We start from the raw sequence: 20,039 nt of genomic DNA, 5'->3' as shown, positions 1-20,039 counted from the left end.
CTAGCTTTATTTAGTCCTCCGGCTGGTGCTGGGCATCTAGAATCAACGTAGGCATGCTACCCGGCCACTGCTAGTTGTGCGTTAGGTTTAGTTCATGGTCAGCTCAGTTTCCATCTTCCAAGAGCTAGTTCCTATATATGCTGATGCTATGTTCTCTTGCCATTGAGTTCATGACAGGGGGCTCAATCTGGGAGGGGGATACCAGCAACACAGGAAGCACAAAGGGGAGGGAATGTTGGCAACCTATTTTTGAAAAAGAACTTCCTGAGGGACCCTTGTTAGTGGTGGGAAAGGGTGACTGTTGTGAATTCTGTTGTGGGTTCTGCTCTTGGGCTCCCTCCGGTGGTTATAAGTGGTAGTGCTGCTGTTTGTCCTTCACAGCAGTCATCAGGTGCTTCCACTTTGGACGGGGCTATTTAGTCTGGCTTCACCCTTTAGTGAGTGCCAGTTGTCCTTTGTTTTTCTGGAGGATTCACATCTCTGCTTGGTTTCTCCTGCTGGATTGTCCAAATCATCAAAGATAAGTCCTGGCTTTGTTTTTGCAGTCCACATGCGGTGGACTTTATAGTTCAGTGAATTGCTATGTTTTTTCTTGTCCAGCTTTGTCTGTGTAAGGATTTATTCAGCCAAGCTGGAAGCTCTGGAGTCGCAGAGTTACCCTCCATGCCTTTAGTTAGGTGTGGAGATTTTTGTATTCTCTGTGGTGGATTTTTGTAGAATTTTAATACTGACCGCACAGTACTCTGTCCTGTCTTTTCTTTCTAGGTAGCGTGGCCTCCTTTGCTAAATTCTGTTTTCAGTCTGCGTTTGTAATTTCCATCTCCTCTCACAGTCAATATTTGTGGGGGGCTGTCTTCCCTTTGGGGATTTTCTCTGAGGCAAGATAGTTTTCCTGTTTCTTTCTTTAGGGGTAATTAGTCCTCCGGCTGTGACGAGGTGTCGAGGGAGTGACAGGAACATCCCACGGCTACTTATAGTTGCGGTGTTAAGTTCAGGGTCTGCGGTCAGTATAGAGGCCACCTACTCCAGAGCTCGTCCATGCTGCTCCTAGGCCACCAGATCATAACAGTACAACTGGCCAACAATGAGTTAACCGCATCTCAAAAGAAGGGAAAGAAAGTGCTGAGCCATTTTTTTTTCTGTACTCTGTTGTGTTTTTTTTTCCCTCTTCACCTCTGGGTGGCTCAAGAGTTAGGCGCTGACATGGATGTTCAGGGACTTGCTTCTCGGGTGGATCAACTTGCTGCTAGAGTACAGGGTATTTCTGATTATATCGTGCAGACTCCTGTTTTAGAGCCTAGAATTCCTACCCCCGATCTGTTTTTTGGGGACAGGTCCAAATTTTTGAGCTTTAAAAATAACTGTAAACTGTTTTTTGCTCTGAAGCCCCGTTCCTCTGGTGATCCCATCCAGCAGGTAAAAATTGTCATTTCTCTGTTGCGTGGCGACCCGCAGGATTGGGCATTTTCCCTGGAATCTGGGAATCCGGCCTTGCTTAATGTAGACACCTTTTTTCAGGCGCTTGGGTTATTGTATGATGAACCTAATTCTGTGGATCATGCTGAGAAAACCTTGTTGGCCCTGTGTCAGGGTCAGGAAGCGGCAGAATCATATTGACAGAAATTTAGAAAATGGTCTGTGCTTACTAAGTGGAATGAGGATGCTTTGGCGGCAATTTTCAGAAAGGGTCTTTCTGAATCTGTTAAAGATGTTATGGTGGGCTTCCCCACGCCTGCAGGTCTGAGTGATTCTATGTCTCTGGCCATTCAAATTGATCGGCGCTTGCGTGAGCGCAGAGTTGTGCACACTATGGCATTGTCTTCCGAGCGGAGTCCTGAGCCTATGCAGTGTGATAGGATTGTGTCTAGAGCTGAACGCCAAGGATTCAGACGTCAGAATAGGTTGTGCTTTTACTGCGGCGATTCTGCTCATGTTATTTCTGATTGCCCTAAGCGTGCCAAGAGAATCGCTAATTCAGTTACCATCAGTACTGTACAACCTAAATTTCTGTTATCTGTGACCCTGATCTGCTCATTATCGTCATTCTCTGTCATGGCATTTGTGGATTCAGGCGCCGCTTTAAATTTGATGGACTTAGAATTTGCCAGACGTTGTGGTTTTCGCTTACAGCCTTTGCGGAGTCCTATCCCTTTGAGGGGTATTGATGCTACACCATTGGCTAAAAATAAACCTCAGTTTTGGACACAGTTAACCATGTGCATGGCGCCAGCCCATCAGGAAGATTGTCGTTTCCTGGTGTTGCATAATTTGCATGATGCTATTGTGCTGGGGTTTCCATGGTTACAGGTACGTAATCCGGTGTTGGATTGGAAATCTATGTCTGTGACTAGTTGGGGTTGTCAGGGGGTTCATGATGACGTTCCTCTGATGTCAATTTCCTCCTCCCCCTCTTCTGAAATTCCTGAGTTTCTGTCAGATTTCCAGGATGTTTTTGATGAGCCCAAGTCCAGTTCCCTTCCACCGCATAGGGACTGTGATTGTGCTATTGACTTGATTCCAGGCTCTAAGTTTCCTAAGGGCCGACTTTTCAACCTGTCTGTGCCTGAACATGCCGCCATGCGGAGCTATGTAAAGGAGTCTTTGGAGAAGGGGCATATTCGGCCATCTTCTTCTCCATTGGGAGCAGGTTTTTTTTTTGTTGCCAAGAAGGATGGCTCCTTGAGAACCTATATTGATTCTCGCCTCTTGAATAAGATCACGGTCAAATTCCAATACCCTTTGCCTTTGCTTTCTGATTTGTTTGCCAGGATTAAGGGGGCTAGTTGGTTTACTAAGATTGACCTTCGAGGGGCATATAATCTTGTTCGTATTAAGCAGGGTGACGAATGGAAAACTGCGTTTAATACGCCCGAGGGCCATTTTGAATATCTTGTGATGCCATTCGGATTCTCTAATGCCCCATCTGTGTTTCAGTCCTTCATGCATGATATTTTTCGGAATTATCTTGATAAATTCATGATTGTATATTTGGATGATATTTTGATTTTTTCAGATGATTGGGAGTCTCATGTGAAACAAGTCAGGATGGTATTTCAGGTCCTTCGTGATAATGCCTTGTTTGTGAAGGGGTCTAAGTGCCTCTTTGGAGTACAGAAGGTTTCTTTTTTTGGGCTTCATTTTTTCTCCATCATCTATAGAAATGGATCCGGTTAAGGTTCAGGCCATTCATGATTGGATCCAGCCCACATCCGTGAAGAGCCTTCAGAAATTTTTGGGCTTTGCTAATTTTTATCGCCGTTTCATTGCCAACTTCTCCAGTGTGGTTAAACCCCTGACCGATTTGACGAGGAAGGGCGCTGATGTAGCTAATTGGTCCTCTGAGGCTGTTTCTGCCTTTCAGGAGCTTAAGCGCCGATTTACTTCTGCCCCTGTGTTGCGTCAGCCGGATGTTTCTCTTCCTTTTCAGGTTGAGGTTGACGCTTCTGAGATTGGGGCAGGGGCCGTTTTGTCTCAGAGGAATTCTGATGGTTCCTTGATGAAACCGTGTACCTTCTTTTCTCGAAAGTTTTCGCCTGCGGAACGCAATTATGATGTCGGCAATCGTGAGTTGTTGGCTATGAAGTGGGCATTTGAAGAGTGGCGACATTGGCTTGAGGGGGCCAAGCACCGTATTGTGGTCTTGACCGATCATAAGAATCTGATTTACCTCGAGTTTGCCAAACGGCTGAATCCTAGACAGGCCCGATGGTCCCTGTTTTTCTCCCGTTTTGATTTTGTTGTCTCGTATCTTCCGGGTTCTAAGAATGTCAAGGCTGATGCCCTCTCTAGGAGTTTTTTATCTTGATTCCCCTGGGATTCTTGAGCTGGTTGGTATTCTGAAGGAGGGAGTGATTCTTTCTGCCATCTCCCCTGATTTGCGATGGGTTCTTCAGGAGTTTCAGGCTGATAAACCTGATCGCTGTCCAGCGGGGAAACTGTTTGTTCCTGACAGATGGACTAGTAAAGTGATTTCTGAGGTTCACTGTTCTGTGTTGGCTGGCCATCCTGGGATTTTTGGTACCAGAGATTTGGTTAGTAGGTCCTTTTGGTGGCCTTCTTTGTCACGGGATGTGCGTTCTTTTGTGCAGTCCTGTGGGACTTGTGCGCGGGCCAAACCTTGCTGCTCCCGCGCCAGTGGGTTGCTTTTGCCTTTGCCGGTCCCTGAGAGGCCTTGGACGCATATTTCTATGGATTTTATTTCGGATCTTCCTGTTTCCCAGAGGATGTCTGTTATCTGGGTGGACTGTGACCGGTTTTCTAAGATGGTTCATTTGGTACCTTTGCCTAAATTGCCTTCCTCTTCTGAGTTGGTTCCGTTGTTTTTTCAGCATGTGGTTCGTTTGCATGGCATTCCGGAGAATATTGTGTCCGATAGAGGTTCCCAGTTTGTTTCTAGGTTTTGGCGGTCCTTTTGTGCTAAGCTGGGCATTGATTTGTCTTTTTCTTCCGCATTTCATCCTCAGACAAACGGCCAAACCGAGCGAACTAACCAGACTTTGGAAACTTATTTGAGATGCTTTGTGTCTGCCGATCAGGATGATTGGGTGGCTTTCTTGCCATTGGCCGAGTTTGCCCTTAATAATCGGGCTAGTTCGGCTACCTTGGTTTCACCATTTTTTTTGTAATTCTGGGTTTCATCCTCGTTTTTCTTCAGGGTTGAGTCTTCTGATTGTCCTGGGGTGGACTCTGTGGTTGACAGGTTGCAGCAGATTTGGGCTCATGTTGTGGACAATTTGGTGTTGTCTCAGGAGGAGGCTCAGCGTTTTGCCAACCGTCGTCGGCGTGTGGGTTCCCGGCTTCGGGTTGGGGATTTGGTCTGGTTGTCTTCTCGTCATGTTCCTATGAAGGTTTCTTCCCCGAAGTTCAAGCCTCGGTTTATTGGTCCTTATAGGATTTCTGAGATTATCAATCCAGTGTCTTTTCGTTTGGCCCTTCCAGCCTCTTTTTCCATCCATAATGTTTTTCATAGATCTTTGTTGCGGAAATATGTGGTGCCCGTGGTTCCCTCTGTTGATCCTCCTGCCCCGCTGTTGATTGATGGGGAGTTGGAGTATGTTGTGGAGAAGATCTTGCATTCTCATTTTTCAAGACGGAGGCTTCAGTATCTTGTCATGTGGAAGGGTTAAGGCCAGGAGGATAATTCTTGGGTTGTTGCCTCCGATGTTCATGCTGACGATTTGGTTTGTGACTTCCATTTGGCTCGTCCGGATCGGCCTGGGGGCTCTGGTGAGGGTTCGGTGACCCCTCCTCAAGGGGGGGGGTACTGTTGTGAATTCTGTTGTGGGTTCTGCTCCTGGGCTCCCTCCGGTGGTTATAAGTGGTAGTGCTGCTGTTTGTCCTTCACAGCAGTCATCAGGTGCTTCCACTATGGACGGGGCTATTTAGTCTGGCTTCACCCTTTAGTGAGTACCAGTTGTCCTTTGTTTTTCTGGAGGATTCACATCTCTGCTTGGTTTCTCCTGCTGGATTGTCCAAATCATCAAAGATAAGTCCTGGCTTTGTTTTTGCAGTCCACATGCGGTGGACTTTATAGTTCAGTGAATTGCTATGTTTTTTCTTGTCCAGCTTTGTCTGTGTAAGGATTTATTCAGCCAAGCTGGAAGCTCTGGAGTCGCAGAGTTACCCTCCATGCCTTTAGTTAGGTGTGGAGATTTTTGTATTCTCTGTGGTGGATTTTTGTAGAATTTTAATACTGACCGCACAGTACTCTGTCCTGTCTTTTCTTTCTAGGTAGCGTGGCCTCCTTTGCTAAATTCTGTTTTCAGTCTGCGTTTGTAATTTCCATCTCCTCTCACAGTCAATATTTGTGGGGGGCTGTCTTTCCTTTGGGGATTTTCTCTGAGGCAAGATAGTTTTCCTGTTTCTTTCTTTAGGGGTAATTAGTCCTCCGGCTGTGACGAGGTGTCGAGGGAGTGACAGGAACATCCCACGGCTACTTATAGTTGCGGTGTTAAGTTCAGGGTCTGCGGTCAGTATAGAGGCCACCTACTCCAGAGCTCGTCCATGCTGCTCGTAGGCCACCAGATCATAACAGGTGACATAACAACAATGGAGACAGACGCTATTGTTAATGCTGCCAATTCTCGGTTAGAGCACAGTGGAGGTGTAGCTAGAGCTATAGTGGAAGCAGGAGGGGCGACTATTCAAGCTGACAGTCGAATCATTGTTGAGTCACGTGGTCAGATAGCTGTTGGGGACATAGCGGTGACTAAAGCTGGCAATCTCCCGTGTAGAATGATCATACACGCTGTGACCCCTACTTTTGACCCTATTCATCCAGACGTTAGTGCTCAACAACTTCGTGCAGCAATAACTCGCATTTTAGAGTATGCAAATATTAGTGAGCAGATTGAGACCTTGACAATTCCTGCCATTGGTGTTGGCATTTTCGGTTTCCCTGTTCATGCATGTACAAGGGAAATCATTGGAATTATAGTAAATAAGTGTAGCCCCCCAAGCATTTGCTGCCTCTCTGAAATCAGGTTAATTAGTAATGAGGACAGGACTGTTAAAGCTTTTAAGACTGCCTGCGTCACCTGGACCCCACACCATGATACTGGAGCTGCCCAAATAGAGCCCCTCATTCCAGGACTGTTACCTCCTCCTGCTCCTCATACACAAGGGATTACATCTGTACTCCCGGTGCCATCTCTACTCCCGCCTCAGGTGCCACCACCAACAGTGCCAATGCTCATGTCTGAGGAGCCCACCCTCTATGTCAAGTTTACACCCCAGCAAGCTGCTACTTTGTTGAACCAACTTCCAGATCCAGAAAAACAGCCGATGCCTTTCTACAGAAGCATGCTTCAAATCCAAAGGAATTACTCAGCCACGTGGCAAGATCTCATTTCCCTGGCAAATCTTAAAGCGGGCGATGCGTATTGGCCTGTTATGGAGATCGCGTTCAATGATGCCCCACTTGCCAGTGACACCACATGGGACTCTGGTATTTTGTTCTGCCAACAACTTAAGACATGGGCCTCGGATAAGTTGGCTGATCAGTCAACATCTTTCAAGGATGTCACGCAGGAACCAGTGGAATCGGTGGAGAGATATCATGCTCGCTTAGCCCAAATGTTTAATGACCTTGGCTTCAGTAACCAAATAAAAGTTCAACGGACCATGCTCGTCTCCTCTTTTGTTGAAGGCCTTCGGGAAGCCCTGAGGAAGCAATTTCAAGCAATCAGACCTGAATATGCTACATTGGATCCTAAGGATGTTTTAACAATAGCTAAGGCATTCGAAAAAACACTCCCTGAGAAATCGATAACCTCGAACAAAAAGACCCATATTCTATGGACTGATGTGCAATATCAAAACCAGCAACTTCTATCACCTCGTAGCAAAGACGTCTGCTTCAATTGTGGCAACCCAGGTCACCGAAAACGAGATTGTAGGGCCCCTTTTCCAAGACGAAGATTCAGGAATCAGAACGAGGATAATCGCAGATTCAACTATCCTCGTTACAGTGACCAATACTACGAACGACCACTACAAGCTCAGATGCATCCCGATGTCAATCACACCACAGCTCTGATGGGTCTAAGTACCCGATAGGACAAGGGCAAGCCCGTGTCCACTACTTTGGCTTCTATGTCTGGTCCTATAGCCAAAGTAACTATCAACGTTCAAGGCAAACTCTTACCGTTTCTTGTGGATACAGGTGCAGCCAGAAGTGTTATCAGATTACAGGGCCTGCCTTTTCCCGATCTGATATCCTCTGAAGCCGTGACATGCGTGGGAGTGGATGGCAAGCCTACTTCTAACAAGCTCACCCGTAAGATACAGGTTGGACCATACGAAGATGTGTTTATGCGTCTAGTGGTGTCCCCCACTTGTCCTACCAACCTTCTGGGAGCAGACCTTCTCCAAAAGCTGAGAGCAACTATTTCCTATTCATCAGATGGTCTCACCATCACCGTCACTGACCCACTCGATCCGAGCGAAGAGTGTCAACTTCAAGCTGCACCTCTGCTTATGATGATGGATGAAGCTGCTAAAACAGTCTCGAGTGTTCCGCCAGAAGCGATGTCACAAGTTCCATCTACTCTATGGTCAACTGGCCCTGAAGATATTGGACGTCTTGCTGTGCCCCCGGTATGGGTCATTCTTAAACCTGGAGCTCAGCTTCCTAGGGTGCCCCAATATCCACTCAAATCTGTCCAGGAAGAGTCTTTGGCCACTCAAATCAAGACTCTCTTGGAGAACGGGGCACTAGTCAAATGTAACTCTCCCTGTAACACACCTTTGTTTCCAGTAAAGAAGAGGACATTAAAAGGAGAAGCTCCAAAGTATCGTATGGTTCAAGATCTCCGGGCTGTTAACGCAGCAACTGTACTAGAAAGTCCAATTGTGCCCAATCCACATACATTGCTGTCGGAAATACCATCAGATGCAGATTGTTTCACTGTCATAGACCTGGCCAATGCTTTCTTCAGCATACCACTGCATCCAGAAGATTGGTACCTGTTTGCTTTCACTTACAGAGGATCACAATATACCTGGACGGTCTTACCACAAGGAGCACAGAACTCACCAAGTAATTTCTCTCAGGCCCTTGCCACTTGTCTACAGCCGTGGAGAGAGATTAACCATCAAGTTGTCCTCCTTCAATATGTGGATGATCTCCTACTATGCTGTCCTAATCAGGCGACCGCTGAAGAGTCAAGTCTCAGTCTTCTTCATCTTGCACAACAAATCTGTAAGGTGTCCCTCAACAAAGTCCAGTGGTGTCAGCCTAAAGTCGTGTTTTTAGGCCACTGTCTCTCTCCAAAATTGAAACACCTATCGGATGAAAGGAAGCTTGCTATTAAGACCGTTCCTCTACCAAAAGGACCTAAGCAGTTACAAGCTTTTTTAGGACTTATCACATATTGTCGACAATGGATTCCAGACGCTTCCAAGCTGATGCAACCATTGTACGATGACCTTAAGACGTCAGCGTTTCCACTATATCCCAAATCTGTTGAAGCCTTCTACGCTCTTAAACAGGCCATACAGTCTGCACCAGCTCTTGTAATCCCAAATTATCAACTACCTTTTTACTTGTTTGTCAGTGAAGTAGCAGGACATGCTTCCGGAGTCCTAGCACAAAAACATGGGGGAAGAACAAGACCAATCGGCTATTACTCTGCCCGCCTGGACTCTGTGTCTCAAGCTTCCCCGACTTGCCTCAGAGCCGTTCATGCTGCACATATGCTTCTGGACAAAACTTCTGATATCATCTTAGGACATCTGGTTCTCTTAATGGCTCCACACGACATAAAAGCTATTCTAGGCCAGACTCAACCTAAACACCTGTTGCTACAGCGTCATATGAGACTCCAATGTTCCCTCTTGATTCCGGATAATGTCACTCTTGTCCGCTGCACCATCCTCAACCCATCCACGCTGCTTCCTCTTTCCAGGGGGGATGTGGATGATGATACTGATGCTCTCGGAGAAGATGCCTCTACACACTCAGGATCATGACTGTCTCGAACAAATGCAAGAAGAAGCAGCCTCCAAGAAAAACGTGTCTGAAGACCCACTCCCACATGCTGACCTGACGTTCTTCACTGATGGTTCCAGATTTGCAGATGAAACCGGAAGGTTCCATACGGGATATGCCGTGGTTACACATGACCAGGTCATCTCAGCTGGATCACTACCACCGCACATGTCTGCACAAGAAGCGGAACTTAAAGCTTTGACGTTGGCTTGTCAGGAAGCGACGGAGAAGGTGGTCAACATCTACACGGATTCAAGATACGCTTTCGGAGTGGCTCATGACTTCGGCAGTATCTGGGCAGCCAGAGGATACCTAACGTCCGGTGGAACTCCTGTAAAACATGCTGCTATCATACAAGAACTTGTGGCCGCTCTAGATCTACCTTTGGAGGTTGCAGTGATCAAGATCAAAGCTCACGGGAGACTGGATTCTTCAGAAGCAAGGGGGAACTTCTTTGCTGACAAAACAGCAAAAACCTATGCTGCGGATCCATTTGGGAAAGAGAAAGCAGCGGTGTACGTGTCACAAGACACTGAAGAAGGGACTAAAGGCTCTCTTATGAGGATTATCCATCTACATCAAGACAAGACATCAGATGATGAAAAGAAGTCATGGCAAGAAGGAGGAGCTAAAAAGGATGAAGATGGAGTCTGGAGGATGAACAAAAAGGTCTGTCTACCTCGTAATCTGTACCCCTCAGTGACAGAATGGGCACACGGTATCACCCACAGAGGCAAGAATCAGATGAATGACCTGATTTGGAAGACTTATATGGCACCTGGAATCTCTACTGTCACCCAAAAATATTGCAAGTCCTGCCTTGTGTGTGCAACATGCAATCCAGCACCGCCTCAGAAAGTTACTCAGAAACATTTGGCTAAACCACTCTATCCCTTTCAGAGAATTCAGATTGATCACATTCAAATGCCAAAAGTAGGGAAGTATGAGTATGAACTGGTAGTGACTGACATGTTCTCAGAATGGCCCGAAGCCTATCCAGTAACAAACATGACTGCCAGAGTGACTGTTAAGAGACTGATGACTGAAGTAGTATGCAGATATGGGGTCCCAGAGGTAATTGAGAGTGACCAAGGACCTGCGTTCACTGCAGCATTGACAAAGGAACTATGGACATTGGTGGGAGCTGATTTGGGTTTACATACTCCATATCACCCCCAGAGCAGTGGGAAAGTAGAAAGATTGAATGGCACCTTGAAAAATAAAATACTGAAAGCCAGTCAGGAGGTCAGACTTCCTTGGACAGACATTTTACCCATTGCCTTATACTCAGTCAGAAACACTCCAAGGGGTCCCACTAAACTCACACCATACGAGATTCTTTTTGGGGGGCCTCCAAGGTTGGGTCAATATTTTCCACAACAGCTAGCCTTAGGAAGTGATACTCTAGTAAAATATGTCATTGCCCTTACTAAAGAACTGTAACACATGCACGAGTTTTATCATCCATTCCAGATCCAGATTCCAGTGAAGGTACCCATACTTTCCAACCTGGTGACTACGTGCTGGTTAAGAAGTTCGTCAGAAAGACTTCCCTGGAGTTGAGATTTGAGGGTCCCTACCAAGTGCTTCTGACAACTCCTACTTCGGTCAAGCTTGAAGGAAGACCGACGTGGATACACGCCTCTCACTGCAAGAAGTTCATGCCTCCATCAGAACCTTCTACATAATGTTGCATATCCTTTACTTTGTGTGTTGTGCCATTCTATACTCCTTTGTAGAAGCACAACAGGTCGCAATCACCCAAACTGGGGGGGGGGGGGGTGATCACATTCTGGTATAATACTACTGCACACGTTGCTTCTTTTAAATTTGATTATTGTGATGTAGTACAGTGTGACACTAAGTGGGTTTCCTCACCTTCCACAATGAGTCAACCGGCACAGCTGAGATCAGGACAACAATATATATGTGTTACGGGTGATGGATGGGGACAAACTTGTAGTTCATGGAGGGCGGTCGGGTGGAACACGGGTGAAGATTGGGGGTATAGACCAAAGAAAGCCTCAAGAAAACAAGACTCACAGGGTAAATCTCTACTCACTAGGATGACACTCTCCCGTACAAAAGTCCTCAAGCCCTGTGATACCATTGGCCAATGCAACCCTTTAGTCCTCAACCTGGAGAACCCTCAACCTGGCGATAATGGCACCTATCTGCTGGGTACATATGTAAATGGTGTGTGTGCCAGTTGTGCCCATCTAGGTCAATTCATATTAGCAGATATAAAAGAAATGTCACCAAAAGATAAAAATAAGCATTCAAACCCTCCAATGTTCCGTATCCAAAAACTTAACAAAATGACAGCCATTGCAAACCCCACATTTGAAGATATTCTTGCCATTGAAACGGGATACACTGAGACCAACTTATGGTTGAAGTGGATGAAATATACAGCCAATCAATATAATAAATCCAATTGCTTTGTCTGTGCAGGAGCGAGACCCCACTTAGGATCTGTCCCTCTAGACTTACCCCCAGATGTGGAAAAATGTTTCCTGAGTCTGTTTACTAACAAATCCCTTGATGAAACAAATTGCAAAAACTGGAAAAAGAAGTACCCCATAGTCACAAAAACACCTAATCCAGGTGAAGGCATTACCATATACCCAGGAAAATACACCTGTTACACGAATACTGAAGGGAGCATATTTTGGGGTAATTTCACAAAGGGATATTGCAGCAGATACAGTAATGCAACCAGGGGAGACCTGATCAACCAAACCCAGTCTATTTCTGATGTTTTCTGGATATGTGGAGAAATGAAGATCAGAACTAATTTAGAAGGAGAGTGGATAGGAGAATGTACACTAGCCAAAGCCATAATGCCCTTCTACATAGCCGCAGAAGGTGAGGAAGCCCTAACTTCAGAAAATCTCCACAGAACAAAACGGGAAACAAATTTGGAACCAAAAGGCAGTTTTGACCCCCATATGTATATCGATGCTATAGGAGTCCCAAGGGGGGTACCAGATGAGTTTAAAGCCAGGGATCAAGTCAAAGCAGGTTTTGAATAATTTATCTTACCCCTAGTGACTATAAATAAAAATGTAGACTGGATCAATTACATCTATTATAATCAATAGAGATTTGTTAATTACACTAGAGAAGCTCTTCAAGGTTTGTCAGACCAACTAGGCCCTACATCAATAATGGCATTTCAAAACAGAATGGCCCTTGACATGATATTGGCAGAAAAAGGAGGTGTTTGCAAAATGGTGAAATCTGCATGCTGTACCTATATTCCAGATAATACAGGTCCCACAGGAAAGGTTACAGTAGCCATAAAAAAGCTGAATTCCCTACAAAAAGAATTAAAGAAAAATTCAGGTGTAGAAGATCCCTGGGACCAATACTTTTCATGGATGAAGGGGTGGCAGAGATGGCTAGCTCAGATAGGCGTAGTTATCCTCGTCGTCCTAATCATTGCAGCTATTATTGTTTGTTGTGTTCTTCCCTGTGTAAGGAAAATGATCGAGAATGGAGTAAAAACATCAGTTCCCATTTTCCTAGCTCAAGAGGTGAGTTATTCTGCAGACATAGAACAGCTAGGCCCTCTTCAGTCTTTTACAGTCCACAACTAGGCAGTCAGAGCAGCTGTATGCAAGTTTGTGCCTACTTCGGTCAGGGTTGCTGATCGCCTCCTGGATCCATCTCTCACACTGTAAACTTGTTAGACAGTTAGGGACAAAGAAGGAAGGGAAAACTTGTCTCAAACTGGTGAAAAACTCCAATTCCCCCCCTCCCGGGCAAGACGGTCAGATCTAGGATGTGTACATCAGGGTTAGTCACATGTGTATTTTATGTAACCATGGAGATGGGAGATTGGAGAGTAATAGATCCAGCAGGTAGGAAAGTCCCGAGGACACTGGTAACGCGCTCCGATATACCTCCTCGGTATACCCATAATTGGTCACACATTCTCTGGTGTCTATAGCATCCGAATTGTCATGAAGCCTCTGATGTCATAGTGACACTTAACACTGGTGGGTTAGGGAACCACGGTGGGATCAAGATAAAAAAGGTTAATAAAGTATTTTGGGGGGACTGTTGAGGAGAGCCATAAGATCAAATACTTAATTAACCTCAAGACATAAGAGATTGAGAGAAGCAACCCATAATGTGTATTGTTTAACCTTACATAAGTTTTCCCAGATCAAAGTGAGACACTAAAGATGGCTGCCATTTCCTGTGTCAGCACACCATGTGCTGATATCCAAGATGACGCCCACCCTGATGACCTCATGGATCCACCCACAGTGACGCCCACCTTGATGACCTCATGGACCAACCCACCCTGATGACCTCATGGATCCACCCACAGACTTGCTCATTGCCCAACCCACTAACCAATGGAATACATCCGATCACTCCCATTTGAGAGCTAACCGAGCCCCCTTACAGGAAATATAGAAATTTGTGTTCTGAATAATAAAGGCCCTTTTTGGAGCTGAGCCATAGATTAATCAAGGAGAGTTTACATCTGACTGTGTGTGTCATATGTTTATTTCTTTGGTGCGCACCTGATCAATATCCATTAGGCCAGGAGTAGGCAACTAGAGAGTGAACATTTTATTAATTGTTCAACCCAACACTACTATGCGGGCTGTGGTATATACTACTATGTGGGCTGTGCTATATACTACTATGTGGGCTGTGCTGTATACTACTGTGTGGGCGGTGGTATATACTACTATGCGGGCTGTGGTATATACTACTATGTGGGCTGTGCTATATACTATGTGGGCAGTGCTGTATACTATTGTGTGGGCTGTGCTGTATACTATGTGGGCTGTGCTGTATACTACTATGTGGGCTGTGCTGTATACTATTGTGTGTGCTGTGCTGTATACTACTATGTGGGCTGTGCTGTATACTACTATGTGGGCTGTGCTGTATACTACTATGTTGTCTGTGCTGTATACTACTATGTGGGCAGTGCTGTATACTACTGTGTGGGCCGTGCTATATACTACTATGTGGGCTGTACTGTATACTGCTACGTGGGCTGTGCTGTATACTGCTACGTGGGCTGTGCTGTATACTACTGTGTGGGTGGTGCTGTATACTACTGTGTGGGCGGTGCTGTATACTACTATGCGGGCTGTGCTATATACTACTATGTGGGCAGTGCTGTATACTATTGTGTGGGCTGTGCTGTATACTATTGTGTGGGCTGTGCTGTATACTACTATGTGGGCTGTGCTGTATACTACTATGTTGTCTGTGCTGTATACTACTATGTGGGCAGTGCTGTATACTACTGTGTGGGCCGTGCTATATATACTACTATGTGGGCTGTACTGTATACTGCTACGTGGGCTGTGCTGTATACTGCTACGTGGGCTGTGCTGTATACTGCTACGTGGGCTGTGCTGTATACTACTGTGTGGGTGGTGCTGTATACTACTGTGTGGGCGGTGCTGTATACTACTATGCGGGCTGTGCTATATGCTACTAAGTGGGCTGTGCTATATACTACTAAGTGGGCTGTGCTGTATACTACTATGTGGGCAGTGCTGTATACTACTGTGTTTCTCAGATTTCTCCACCACATGCAACTGCACCCTGGAAGGGAGGAGATGGGGGCAGAAATCAGGACATTATGGGGGCAGAAGAAATCTGAGCACATTATGGGGGTAGAAATCAGGACATTATGGGGGCAGAAATCTGAGGACATTATGAGGGCAGAAATCTAAGGACATTATAGGGGTCAGAAATCTGAGGAGGGGGGGGGGGCGCCAAACTGATCCTTTGCCCCGGGTGCAGGAAGAGCTAGAAACACCTCTGGCTCATGGTTTCAGGACTTTAAGGACGGCTACTTCCTGTAGGTGCGGATGAAAAGACTGAGAAACAGAAGAGCGCAATAGGGTCTTATCCGATGATAACAGAATCTAGGAACAAGGAATCCACTCACCTGGTAAGGTGGCACTGAGGCAACATGATAGGCACGTAATATCAGCTGCTGCAGGACACCGGCCGCAGAGACCAAGAAAGGTTTTCATCCTGATGAAGAGGTTGTGTGTTGCCTCGAAACGCGGTGACACTGTAAACCTGTACATTAAACTTTCTTGAGTTTTAGGCTATGTGCACACGTAGGAAAAGTGGTGCAGAATTTTCTGCACAAAATCCGCATCTCCTGGCAGAATCCGCAGCTGCGGATTTTGTGCGGATTTTCCGTGGAATTGATGCAGATTTTGTACGGATTTTCTGCGGTTTTTGCCACTGCGGATTTCTATCTTGGAGGGGTGCAGAAAGGCTGCAGATCCGCACAAAAGAAGTGACATGCACTTCTTTGAAATCCACAATTCCGCACTGATTTTTCCGCACCATCTGCACAACTTTTTTTTTCCCATTGATTTACATTGTACTGTAAATCACAGTGCGGTATGCAGCGTTTCTGAGCGGAAAAAAAACGTTGCGGATCCACATCGTGTGCACATAGCCTTAATCTGTATCGAGCCTTCATCAGCAGTGCATTGGATGACTCCTCCATCCTGTTCCACTTCCTATAGGTGGCACTAGAGTTCTAGTCCTCTTCCTCTCTGAAGAGACAATCTGCTAATGGTTATATCATTATATAACTGCATGTCAGTAGTCAGTAATTCTTTGTTTTCTATCTGTGGTGCCACCTACCTGTCAATAAAGTATTCACTATTGTATTTCCCTGAGTTGCAGTGCCACCTCCTGGTCATCAGCGCATACAGCAATGTATTAGCTTTGACTCTAGTTCCCTCTACTGGCCACCAATGCATATAGCTGTTGTTTTCTTTGGTCACAGTGCCACATGTCTGAGAATATTTTTCTCTTTGATTCAGTGCCATCTGCTGGTCATTGGTGTACATAGCATTGCAGTTTCTTTCATTACAGTGCTCCCTGATGGCTACTAATGCAAATAGTAATGTGTTTCCTTTGGTGATAGTGCCACTTTCTGGTCATTATTGCACACAGCAATGTGTTTCCTTTGGTGATAGTGCAACTGCTGGTCTCTAACCACATAAAATGTATAGCTATGTGCACTATAGTGCAACCTGCAGGTCTCTTGCACAAAAGCAATGTGTCCCTTTCTGTGATAGTGCCACATGCTGGTGTCTATTGCACACAGCAATCTGTTTCCTTTGGTGATAGTGCCACCTTCTGGTCTCTATTGCACACAGCAATGTGTTTCCTTTAGTGATGGTGCCACCTGCTGGTGTCTATTGCACACATCAATGTGTTTCCTTTGGTGATAGTGCCACTTTCTGGTCATTATTGCACACAGCAATGTGTTTCCTTTGGGGATAGTGCCACCTTCTGGTGTCTATTGCACACAGCAATGTGTTTCCTTTGGTGATAGTGCCACCTGCTGGTATCTATTGCACACAGCAATGTGTTTCCTTTGGTGATAGTGCCATCTGCTGGTGTCTATTGCACACAGCAATGTGTTTCCTTTGGTGATAGTGCCACCTGCTGGTGTCTATTGCACACAGCAATGTGTTTCCTTTGGTGATAGTGCCACTTTCTGGTCATTATTGCACACAGCAATGTGTTTCCTTTGGTGATAGTGCCACCTGCTGGTGTCTATTGCACACAGCAATGTGTTTCCTTTGGTGATAGTGCCACCTGCTGGTGTCTATTGCACACAGCAATGTGTTTCCTTTGGTGATAGTGCCACCTGCTGGTGTCTATTGCACACAGCAATGTGTTTCCTTTGGTGATAGTGCCACTTTCTGGTCATTATTGCACACAGCAATGTGTTTCCTTTGGTGATAGTGCCACCTGCTGGTATCTATTGCACACAGCAATGTGTTTCCTTTGGTGATAGTGCCACCTGCTGGTATCTATTGCACACAGCAATGTGTTTCCTTTGGTGATAGTGCCACCTGCTGGTGTCTATTGCACACAGCAATGTGTTTCCTTTGGTGATAGTGCCACCTGCTGGTCTCTATTGCACACAACAATGTTTCCTTTGAGGATTGTGCCACCTGCTGGTCGTTGTTGCACACAGCAATGTATATCACAATACATACCATAAGTTGCTTGTAACACGACATGATTTCCACAGCAGGTTCTTAGACTGGATAATGTTTCTGATTTTTGTCTGTTTCATCTCACCCCCCCGTTTGGTTACATTTATCTTCAGACCCCGCGCCATTTCATCGGAGCGATTGTCGCAGGAAGCCCGTTTGTTGTCTTTTGTAAAAGTACTGGGAAATTTTTCTGCATCAATAATACATAGAGAAAGCATCTCTGTGCCAGCATCAGCCCCGAGGCTGTTCTGGAATTATGCAGGGCCTGTCAGTAGCCCCTCAGATGGAGCAGGAGGGGGAGAGCAGGAGAGGAGGCCGGGAATGATCATTACATTTTTTCCTAATTTGCATTCTTCATGTTGAATAATGGATTGGCCGGCTCAGATTTAACTCCTTTCTCTGATGCCTGTGATAGATCCGCCTGTCAGGAAGAAGTGACGGGGGGCTTCTGCCAGGCAGATGGACGGGTCACACTCTGTCCCAAAGTGGCACAGGTTAACCCCTAGCTTGCTGCAGAATTAGTGCACAACTACAACTCTGCAGTCTGTGGTCTTCTGTAAAACATCCCATCACCTCTCACCCTTTCCTCACTAACATCATCACATCGGAGGATAAATCACTGCCCCTATACTAAAGCCTTATACTCCTCTCCTCAAATACTCTGTGCTGCTCCTTCCACTGTGTAACTCTCAGTTTATGACCTGCCACAAGATGAGGACACTTCTTTTCTGAAATACTCTGTGCAGCTGAGGGGACCCTGCGCTTTCCATTGTGTACCTCAGTCTACCACCTCCCACAAGATCAATACAATCCTCTCCTCAAATACTCTGTGCTGCAGGAAGGACTCCACTTTCTGACCTCCCACAAGAAAACCAGCCAGTATCTGATGTGACCACCATTTGCCTCACGCAGTGCAGCACATCTCCACATAGAGTTGATCAGGGTGTTGAGTGTGGCCTGTATAATGTTGGTCCACTCCTCTTCCATGGCTGCGAAGTAGCTGGATATATTCAGGAACTTGAACAAGCTGTCGATACGCCGATCCAGAACATCCCAAACCTGCTCAATGGGTGACAAGCCCGGTGAGTGTGCTGCCATGCAAGAACTGGGATGGTTTCAGGTCCAGGAATTGTGTACGGATCCTCACAACACGGGCCGTGCATTACCCTGCTGCAGCGTGGGGCCGTGCATTACCCTGCTGCAGCGCGGGGCCGTGCATTACCCTGCTGCAGCGCGGGGCCGTGCATTACCCTGCTGCAGCGCGGGGCCGTGCATTACCCTGCTGCAGCGCGGGGCCGTGCATTACCCTGCTGCAGCGCGGGGCCGTGCATTACCCTGCTGCAGCGCGGGGCCGTGCATTACCCTGCTGCAGCGCGGGGCCGTGCATTACCCTGCTGCAGCGCGGGGCCGTGCATTACCCTGCTGCAGCGCGGGGCCGTGCATTACCCTGCTGCAGGGCGGGGCCGTGCATTACCCTGCTGCAGCGCGGGGCCGTGCATTACCCTGCTGCAGCGCGGGGCCGTGCATTACCCTGCTGCAGCGCGGGGCCGTGCATTACCCTGCTGCAATGCGGGGCCGTGCATTACCCTGCTGCAATGGGGGGCCATGCATTACCCTGCTGCAGCTTGGGGCCGTGCATTATCCTGCTGCAACGCGGGGCCGTGCATTACCCTGCTGCAGCGCGAGGCCGTGCAATACCAAATCTATATTATAAAGTGCATGTGCATCATAAATAAGGTGGCAGCAAAACCTGATAGGAAAAAATACTCGCACTAAGTAAGGCCAATGTGTAACAATGCGAATATAGTAACCCGTGTAATATCAAGCAATGTGCGGGCAAAAGAACAACTAAAAACGAGGAGAGAGCCACCTGGTATTTACCTGCTGTATGAGACACTGGTCCCTGGGATGTGCCAAGCCCCGACGCGCATTTCGGCGTCTGCCTTCGTCAGGGGGTATTCACCTGTGTTGATTATCCATAACATTCGCATGCCCATACCATAGCTCCATCACCACCGTGGGCCACTCGACTCACAACGTTGACAGCAGCAAACCGCTCACTCACACGACGCCATGCATGCAGGCTGCCGTCTGCCCTGTACAGTGAAAACTGGCATTCCTCCTCGAAGAGAACACCTCTCCAACTTGCCAGACGCCATTGAATGTGAGCATTTCCCCACTCAAGTCAGTTACGATGACGATCTGCAGTCAGGTGGAGACCCTGATGAGACTGACGATAATGCAGATGAGCTTCCCTGAGACCTTGTTGACAGTTACACTGCGTGCAGAATTATTAGGCAAGTTGTATTTTGATCACACGATACTTTATATAATATGTTGTCCTACTCCAAGCTGTTCAGGCCTGAGAGCCAACTACCAATTAAGTAAATCAGGTGATGTGCATCTCTGTAATGAGGAGGGGGTGTTGTCTAATGACATCAAAACCCTATATAAGATGTGCTTAATTATTAGGTAACTTCCTTTCCTTTGGCAAAATAGGTCAGAAGAGAGATTTGACGAGC

At 46.6% G+C, this 20,039-nt stretch overlaps 1 protein-coding gene across 1 annotated transcript in view; it reads left to right on the top strand.

Annotated features, from left to right (window-relative positions):
• LOC143805415 (uncharacterized) overlaps positions 1-20,039 on the top strand; it is a 92,903-nt gene that overhangs the window by 35,804 nt on the left and 37,060 nt on the right. Inside the window, exon 2 of the mRNA XM_077284727.1 lies at positions 10,964-11,147. Coding sequence (XP_077140842.1) covers positions 10,964-11,147 — 184 coding nt within the window. The remainder of the gene's footprint in view (positions 1-10,963; positions 11,148-20,039) is intronic.

This window comes from Ranitomeya variabilis, chromosome 2, assembly GCF_051348905.1.
Source record: "Ranitomeya variabilis isolate aRanVar5 chromosome 2, aRanVar5.hap1, whole genome shotgun sequence".
Taxonomy (NCBI): domain Eukaryota; kingdom Metazoa; phylum Chordata; class Amphibia; order Anura; family Dendrobatidae; genus Ranitomeya; species Ranitomeya variabilis.
The sequence above is the reverse complement of the archived record's forward strand: the minus strand, read 5'-3'. Positions and strand labels throughout refer to the sequence as shown.